At 32.3% G+C, this 9,895-nt stretch overlaps 1 protein-coding gene across 1 annotated transcript; it reads left to right on the top strand.

Annotated features, from left to right (window-relative positions):
- Nucleotides 1-6,590: 6,590 nt before the first annotated feature.
- On the top strand, nucleotides 6,591-9,491 carry LOC114292675 (uncharacterized). Its single transcript, XM_028236683.2, has 3 exons — nucleotides 6,591-6,837; nucleotides 7,553-7,994; nucleotides 8,410-9,491. The coding sequence occupies exons 2-3, from the start codon at nucleotides 7,593-7,595 to the stop codon at nucleotides 9,256-9,258; spliced, it is 1,251 nt and encodes a 416-aa protein (XP_028092484.2). The 5' UTR covers nucleotides 6,591-6,837; nucleotides 7,553-7,592; the 3' UTR covers nucleotides 9,259-9,491.
- The last annotated feature ends 404 nt before the right edge of the window (nucleotides 9,492-9,895 follow it).

Here is a 9,895-nt window from a genome sequence, read left to right as displayed (position 1 = left end):
CAGCATAAGAGTGAGGGAGAAAGAGAGAGCAAGAGATAGAAAAGAAAGCAGCAGCAACAACGTGAGAGTGAGGGAGAAAGAGAGAGCAAGAGATAGAAAAGAGGTACAGAAAGGAACTTCCGGCACCTTGGTGGCTCAACAACTAAGGTATTGTCCTATTTTATTATATTTATATATTGTGTTGATGGTTCATGTGTGTAATCTGCTTGTTGCTGAGAAGGAATAGGAGGAACGGGTGTGTTGTTTGGGTGCCAAATCAGTGGTTGGTGATGAGAAATAATGGTGAAATTCTTAGTTCAGAAAAATTCTGTACAAAACCACAAACTTTAAAAATCAAGAAACCATATCAAACGAATGAATTTTGAACTAAAATTTTTACAGTAGTTTAATTACATATTGAATTGCGTATCCAAATTTTTTTCATAATTTTTGGGGGTCAAAATCCATATAAACTGATGCGTTCAATTTTGTCCATAAGACTGGTTTAAAACAGTAAGTTCGGGAGTGATGTTCTCTTTGGGTATAAATCTGAAAATTATCAAATCAGCGTCATTAGAACCGGTTACGAGTCTAGTTTCTTACATTTTTGGCCTTGCGTTGATTGCTCATGTATACTAAGAGAACCGTCAATTTCTTTAAAGTGCTGCAGAAAACAATCTGTTTGGGCATAATTAATTGTAAATAAGTATTTTGATAAGCAAATCAAGTAAAACCAATTGGGTTTGAAACTTAGAATATATTAGTTGATATCTGGAGGGTTTTGAAATTTTTCGAATAGCGTGGAGTGGGTTTTATAATTTTCAAAGTTAGCGAATAGATGAGGAAAACTTGTTTAAAACTCTGTTTTATCTTAAAGTTACTTTTAATTAAGTTTCGATCTGAAACCATGTCTTGGGTAATTTTAGACATTGAAGAACATGAGCTTAGGCAATATTTAAGGGTAACGGTGAGTTGGGTTGAGCTGTGTTAGTTGACTTTAGTGTGGGGTACTTATTTTATTATTCTCTTTAATATTTTTAAATTAGTAGTGACGTGTAGTCTTCATACTTAGTTCAGGACACTAGTTGGACTTTTATACTCTATTCGAGGATTACATTATTTCGTTTCCAGGTGAGTAGTTTCATGCAACATATTTTTATAAATGTTTCCCTACCCTAAACTGTTGGAAAATTAAATTGTTGTTTCATAACTAAACTGTTTTGATAAATTATTATATTATCAATGGAATCAAATTATTTTTGAAACATGTGTGAACTTGGCATACTATAAGCTATTTGTTTTGGTCTCATGTTTATAATGATGAACTATCATGTTTTGCGAAACTGATGTGTATTGATTATTGGGACTATCTGTGTATTTAGTCTAGGGAAATTATTCCACTCTGTGTGGTGACTCTAGCCACTAGGAAACAGATTTGGGTTGGGCCGTGATGACTCTAGTGCTCAACGATTGTAAGGAAAAGACCTAGGTTAAGCTAGGTGACCTTCAATCGGATCGTCTTTGAGAAAAGGCCCAGGTTGCCACCCTGAGGATGACTCTTAGTTCGGTATTGGATCCAACGGAACTTATAGCCTTGAGAACTGTGTGGCATATTACTTGTTATTTTCTTGGTACCTAGAAAATTATTGGTGTTCATGTTGTAATCTGTTTTAAGTGAAAAATGTCATTTATCATATTCTCGAGAGACACGAGTATTTTAACTATTGAACTGTGGAACCTTCTTTTTAAAATAGATTCTCTTTACCAAACTATATGCCAATCTAATTTTCTGTGATATATTTCTTATTTTGGAATTGAACCTTGTTTTCAAAACTGTATTTACTATCCATGTTGCTACTCATTGAGCTATCAGCTGACTTAGTTGTTTACCATTTCTAGGTGTTAGAAGGACTTAGAGTGGACTCATGGCGTAACGGAGACTAAATTGCATGAACCTCTAGGACATTCATTTATTTTGTTTTAGACTGTTATATCAAGTTTGTGCATATTTATATTTATTTTTATTGAGGTTCATTTAGGATTATTTTGATATGTGGGTTGTTTATATCTCATAAGTTTGAATGGTATTGATTACGGTTGGTTTTGCCGTTTATACTTGTGGCATGGCACTGGATTGAGTTTTGGTTATTTATTAATGGACTATTTTATAGTTATTCAATGTGTACGGATTCATATTTAGGCTTACGTGTGCCTTGGGCTAAGGTCATGTGGGCCACGGCCGGTCATACTCGGGTTTGGGTTGTGACACACACTTTGTGACATTGCAATATTTGACACTAAAGGTTTGAAAAGCTGCAAGCATGTCTTAACCACTCAAGTGCAACTTACTTTGCTCGAGCGCACATATCTCTGCTTGAACACAAATTGCTCTGCTTTGAGCACAAATTGGATTGGAATCGCATCCAAAACACCTATTCTCACAAAAACAAAAGAATAAATACAATTACAATTGGATGGAGTTTTGTCCAACATGGTTGCCAACTACAAAAGGCATTACAATCTCTTCCTTTGACAATTCCATGACAAAACTCATTTAACAAAGAATTCCTAAGCACCATAACCAATTACATCAAGAAAAAAAATGAACCTCTCAAACTCACAATCTGTAAAACAAATGTTGTACCACAAGAATATGACATGAACATCATGCATGTGACAATATGACAAGAACATCATGCAAAAACACTATTCAAAAATCTACTCTTTTTTTGCTTTTGTTTTTGGTTTTTTGTCATGAATTGACAAAGGAAGCGCAATCATCAAAAGGACAAGAGACCATAGCAATAAACAATAAGCACCAATAGTGCAAATAGTAGATTATACCAATGTAAATCAAGAAGAGACGTGTACAACCATAAGAAAAGGGAATAGACAATGGAATACCCATCATTAGCATGTGATAAATGAACATTACAGATCACCTTGCAAAACAGCTTGCATCAATCTCCCTTTAACAACTAATCTGGCATGCCATCACTCAACAAACTCGCCCTCAACGATTGACCCGAGAAACCTCCTAAGATAAAAAAAAAAAAAAAAAAAAAAAAAAAAAAAAAAAAAAAAAAAAACAATAACTACCTCTAAAAACAAAATATTTTTGAAGAAAAAATTTGACAATATAATGGAGCGAGCAAGGACTTCTAATAAGGTGTATTTGAAGTACAAACCCTTTGATGATATTCAATGTAAGCATGTTGATCCATAGATCATTCTTAATTCATCAAGGTACACATGTAGATCTCATTAGAAAACTCTCTTTCTGTTTTTCGAATTCTGGAGATGAATATCTGAGAGTCTCAGCTTAGATTTGACAAACAATGCATTTTCAGTTATTGAATCAACTTAAACCGCTTGAGCAAAACTTTTTCTCCACTCAAGATCTTGAGCGCAACTTTTTGTGCTCGAGCATACATATCTCTACTTGAGCTGCAAGTATGTCTTGACCACTCGAGCACAACTTTTTGCGCTCGATCGTACATATCTCTACTTGAGTACAAACTACTTTGCTTTGAGCATAAATTGAGTTGGATTCTTATCTAAAACATTCATTCTTACAAAAATAAAAGAACAAATGCAGTTTCAATTAAATGGCGTTTTGTCCAATGAGATTGCTAATAATAAAAGGCCTAACATTAATAAAAAAATTTGATTGGTTAGTTTCATTTTAATAAAATTTCATTTACTTGTGAGGGAATTTTTTTTTTTACTTGTGCTACTTGAAAATGGAGATAGAAGTTGTTAGTGCATTTTCTCATGTTTCCACCATTTTCAAACCAAATGGAAACTCGCATTTATCCAAGAATATCAAAAGATGCTTTAACAATGTCATCTCTCTCACAAAATATTAAAATTGTCAAAAACAATTTGATTATTGTTTTTATGCGAATTTGAATAAAATTTTATTGAGTAATTAATTATTCAATAAATTCAATTTGGCCTATTTTGGCAACAAAAAAAAAAAAAAAAACTCACCTCTCTTCCTAATTTTTTTTTTTAGTAATTTTTTTTTAAAAATTATGTTCCATCTTGTCAAGACAAATCTAAAATGTGTATATTTTTTTTTGAAAAATTCCAGAAAAAAATCACTAAAGACAAAAATAAGCAAAAAAAGATTGCTTATTTTGGCTTATTTTTGTTGGATTTTTTAAAAGAAAAATTATGGGTATGTTTGGTTTGTGTTTGAGAGATGTGTTTTAGAGATAAAAAGTACGAAAACATGTTTGGTTTGGTTTTTTTTAAAAGATGTTTTGGAAAATTATTTTGAGATAGAGTTTTGGAAAAAGTGATTGATTTGATGTGTGTGAGAGAGAGATTTGTTTGGAAAACTTGTTTGGTTTACAAGTTTTGGGAAATTTTTTTGGGAAAATTTGTTTGGTTTGGTTATTTTTGAAAACTTATTTCTAGAGAAAATTTCCCAAATTTTTTTCAGAAAATCAAACCAAACGAGCCCTATAATTTTTCGATTTGTCTTGTTGAGCTGAATCTAGAAACCTAAAGCATTTTGAAAATTTTAAAAATAAGTTCACTAAAGAAGAAAATAAGCCAAAAGAAAAAAGCCAAAAAAAGAAAAGAAAAGAAAAACACTTCCCAAAACACCTATTTATCAAGTATAAGGATCACTAATGTTTATTTTAAGGATCACTAATTTTTTGGTACCAAAGATTAATTTAACATGAAGAAAATGTAGCCAATTATTAATTTTTAGAAACATTTTAGTTTTCAAAAACTGTTTTATAAGTTTTCAATTCGTATTTTTTTTTTAATAATTTTTAAAAATATTTTAATCATTTTTTTTAATTTTTAAATCCACTTAATTTTAATATACTTAAAAAGTAAGAAATTTGTACAAAAAATTTTAAAAAATTCATTGAATACAACAAAATACAGAAATGTATTGAATTTATATTTTTTATTTTTTGTATTTGGTAAATTTTTTAAAGTTTTTTTTTTCTTCACAAATTATGCCTTTTAAGCTTATTTAAATTAGGTGCATTTAAAAAATAAAAAAAATTATGTAAAATATTGAAAAAAAATTCACTAAAAAATACAAAAAATAAAAAACTTAATTTTTTGAAGCCAAATATAGTGAATTGTTTTAAGAGTGAAGAAGGGGTCGGAAGATCAATCCAACTTTTTGTAATTAGGCGTCAAACCTCTAGTTGTAAGTTGTACTGATGAGACACTCGTAAATAGGGCTGCAAACGAACCGAGCCGAGTCGAGCTTTGCTGAGCTCGAGCTCGGCTCGTTTACTTATCGAGCTTGTTTATTGAGTTCGAGTTCGGCTCGTTTACTTATTGAGCTTGTTTATTGAGCTCGAGTTCGGCTTGATAAAGAATTGGGCTCGAGCTCGGCTCGGCTCGGCTCGACTCGATAATTTTTTTTAATATTATTTATATTATTTAAATATAAATATTTAAATAAAAAATATTATTTATATTATTTAATATATAAAAAATTTATTTATATTATTATTTATATATATATTTATATATTTTTAATATATAAATAATATATTTATTATATAATTTAAATAAAGATAAACGAGCCGAGCTTATGCGAGCTCGAGCTCGGCTTGTTTACTAAACGAGCCTAATATTCGAGCTCGAGCTCGACTCGTTTACTAAACGAGCCGAGCCGAGCTTGTTCATGAACAGCTCGGTTCGTTTGCAGCCCTACTCGTAAATCTCAAAATTATTATTTTTAGTAAATAGTGATGACAAATAACTGAAAAAAAAATCAAATTCTTGTTTTTAGCTAATAGTAATAACAAATAATTGGGAAAAAAAAAAACGGAATCCAAATATTGACTGATAATACTATCTTTTAAAAAAAGAAAAAGAAAAAAAAAAAGAGACTAATAATACAAGTAATAACAAATAAAGAAATAATGGGGAAAAATCCAAAAGGATAAGGATTCGTTTGGAAAATACATTGACTTTTTAGCTTTTTGGTTTTTTTAATTTGGAGTTAAAAAGTCTCGTTTGGAAAATATTTTTTGGCATTTTTGACCTTTTGTGAGAGAAAAAATGTAATGCTTATAGATTGGATGTGATGTTTTGTCCTATTGAGCTAAAAAACCTATTTTATTTTATTTTTTTGGCTATTTTAGCCAAAAAAGTCCCAACTCCAACTTCCCAAACAAAGGCTAAATTATACTGACCCCTTCGAGGTTTGGTTTAATTACATCCCACTCCTTGATATTCCGAAAATTACATTTCCACCCATGTGGTTAATAGTCTCATTTCACAAACCCCTGCTTATATAAAAGACAACAACTTTTAATAGAAAAATATAAGAAATTCCATTGAGAGAAAAAAAAAGTAAAGTAAAGGGAAAAAAAAAAGAAAGTAAGAAGTAAAGCAAAATAAGAAAAGAGAAAGTGCATGAATTTAATATTCTCATTCCGTCTAAACAATTACAATGATAGAGGTTAGTGTAATTTTTCAACCGTTAAGAATGATATGTATTAAATCAAAACTTCAGAGGTGTAAGTGTAATTTACCCAATCCAAAAAGGACGGAGTGCGCAACACGCACCAGGCACACAATAACGTAGAGCAGTGAAAAATCCTTTCAACCAAACAAAGCTATTCTTGGGGAGCTGGCAACTTGGCATACAATGCATTTCATTATTCTTTGTTTGTTTATTTATTAAACAAAAAGAAAACAGATTTGTTTTTGTTTTTTAAAAACAGAAACACAAAAAACACCCACCCACAACAACAACCACCATCACCACCACAACAACAATGTTAACAAGAGACTGAAAACAAAACCAAATTCCCCACATACCAATCCAAACCACTCTCTCGATCGAAATCTCAAATCGCCGATAAGGTTAGTGAAATCTCTTCGCTTCGCTTCTCTTCTCTTCTTTTCTGCTTTTAATGTAAATTGTTTTCAGAAAACAATTTTCTGTTCTCTGAAAGTAAGTTTGGACTGCGTGTTGGTTTCTCATTGTTGAAATTACTTGATTTTTTCTTTTGTTTGGTTTGTCTGGTAATTTTCTGCTGCCATTTCTTGTTGTAAAGATTGCTGTTTTTTGTGGCCCAGGTGGACATAGTATGATGATCTTTAGGTTTAGGTTTATGTATTTAATGTTGCTTTTCCCATAATTCATCTGATCACTATATGTGGTACATGTAATGTCTATATATATAGAGAGGACTTTATATTTGCAAAAATGTAGATATATAATATAGGTGATATCAATTGTGGCAGTTTCCATTAACATAGTCAGTACAAGAATTCAATGGAATGTATGCATCTTGTCTGATATACTAGTTATCTGTAACTTTTAAATTACTGCAAGGTAGTTCTATCTCTCTCTACAAATTCCTTAATTGTTTCCAATTCTCTTAGTCTGTGTTTGGATCATTATGGATTTGTGTATGGATTTGGAAAGGGAAATGAAACGCAACATTAATCTCATCATTCTTTTGCATTGCTAGATGTTTTGATTTGTTCATTTGAGTTTTATGATTTCTTTTTTTTTTTTTTTTTTTTTTTGGGTCTCTTTGGTTTCTTATTTTATGTTGTGATTGAAAAATAGGTTTCCTGCATTGGAATTTGGGGCTGAGAATATAGTGACCATGAGATACAAGAAAGGGAGAATTGTTGAGGTCCTGAGCAAGAATGAGGTGCCATCAGGGTCATGGCGTTGTGCTGAGATAATCTGTGGTAATGGGCACAACTACACTGTTAGATACGAGATGGACCCTGGTGCTACCGATGAGGCGATTGTTGAAAGGGTATCTAGGAAGTCAATTAGGCCCTGTCCTCCTCCAGTGAAACTATCGGAGAATTGTGTTCCTGGTGATGTTGTAGAGGTGTTTCAGAATTTTTCTTGGAAGATGGCAACTCTTTCTAAGGTTTTGGGTAGGAATTGCTTTTTGGTTAGGTTACTTGGATCCTCCCATGAATTCAAAGTCAGTAAAGTTGACCTCCGGGTGCGACAATCTTGGCAGGGTGGCAAATGGTTCGTGATTGGAAAGGTAGTTTTATCTGAATCTGTTTTAGGCTTGCAACTCAAATATTCCAGTGTCCGGTCTTTATTTATATATTATTTAGGAGTTCTTGTTTTGAATTCTCTTGCTTCCGCTAAAATTTTCATCTTCTGCTTCCCAAATTTTCCACAAATCCGTTTATAGCTGACACTCTTACGCGGATATGATAAGTTAACACTTGAGAATAATTAGATTCAAGTTTTTTTGGATATGTTATTAATGACATTTGAACTAGTTGAGTTATTTTGGGGCTTCTAGAGCAATATTGATCATGTTCTAATTTTTTTTATTTTAATTTTTTTTGTTGTCATACAATTTAACAATAGTTTTAATGGGATCAACTTTATATTGATTTTATCTCTCTTTTTTTTTTTCTTGTTTTTTTTTTTGGGGGTGCAAGCAGGGTGTTGGTAACTGTGAAGATGGGAAATGTAGTGAATGGTCAACTCTGAAACACAATCAGTTGAGTTCCCAAGTTAAGAAAACAAAAAGAGGGATGGATTTCCCTGTAAATAAGGAGCTTTGTGCTGCTAAGAGCAATAACAATTTCCAAGAATCACATATTGTTTCCTCTAGAACTCTGAAGAGAGGATTGCCCGATTGTTATTCTCAAGTTGATGCACCTGCAAGAACTTCCCAGAAGTTTAAAGTAATTGCGAAAGAGGGTAGGTGTCATTGTCTGCTTGCTGCAAATCCATCCCCTTTACCTGAAAAGATAGATGCTGCTGCTTCCCATCGAGAAATGCAGGGTGAAAAAAACTTTTATACTTATTTTAACAACAGAACAACTCACTTTACTGAAGTTGATGTGGAGAGGGAGAAACCAAGTGGAGCTGTTGGGTGTTCGCATGCAATTAGCTTAGAACCTAATGATGCAGACAATATTACATGCTCTGTGGCTAGTTGTAGCATTACTAGCAATGATTCCTTTAAGTTGTGTTGTAATTTTGCTAGAGGTCCTGTTGAAGATACTGAAGGAAATTGTAGTGATGCTGAGTCTGTTTGTTATAGGGGCTTTAAGGAACGGAATTGTTTCCTTCCCAGTCAGCTGGAATTGGCAGAAGAAATTCATAGGTTAGAGTTACATGCTTACCGTTGCACTATTGAAGCATTGCATGCATTGGGACCCTTAAGTTGGGAACAGGAAACATTGGTGACAAATCTTCGCCTTTCGCTCCATATATCAAATGATGAACATCTGATGGAGCTAAGGAACCTAGTTTCTACTGCTACCAGCATGCCTCTTAGTTGACAGGGAAAAAAGAAATCCCTTCCCCCTCAGTTTATTCTCTCCCTCTTCTGTTCATTTTCTATGAGTAGAATTTGTTTTACCCTAGGTATAGTGATTGTAGTTCGTTGTAAGAAACGGATAAATTTTGTTTTGTTTTTCTTTTTGATTCTATTTTGGTTATATAATTCTGTAATGGTCTTGATGAAATGTTTGTACCACAAACTTCTATAATGCAATGGACATTTCTGAACTCACCTTGTGTATCTTATGTCGATTGGGCCGTTTACTGTTTTGACATTTATTAGTAAAAAGTTGGATATCCTCTTGGTTAATTCCTACTATATTTGAATGCTTAGTGCATTAAAATTTGCAAATGATGATTAGATGTATAGTTAATAGATTTCATAAATTCACAATGTCAGATATACTCTTTGTTGTTAAGAATGTTATTATATGGGGAAATGCCATTGTGATAATACTTATAGTTTTCTCTTTACTTGTATTGTATGTGTATTTTTCTCTTTTGCGTTAAGTGGAGTATGTAAAGTTCCTCAATTTTTGGGATTTTGGGGTTTTAGGAAAGCACCAATAATATGAAAATTTTGTGGTTCCATTCTTCAAATAGTTGATTATCTCCATACCATTTGGCAATGTAAGT

This window comes from Camellia sinensis, chromosome 13, assembly GCF_055761805.1.
Source record: "Camellia sinensis isolate YWXY chromosome 13, ASM5576180v1, whole genome shotgun sequence".
NCBI lineage: Eukaryota > Viridiplantae > Streptophyta > Magnoliopsida > Ericales > Theaceae > Camellia > Camellia sinensis.
This window is presented reverse-complemented; position numbering and strand designations above follow the sequence as displayed.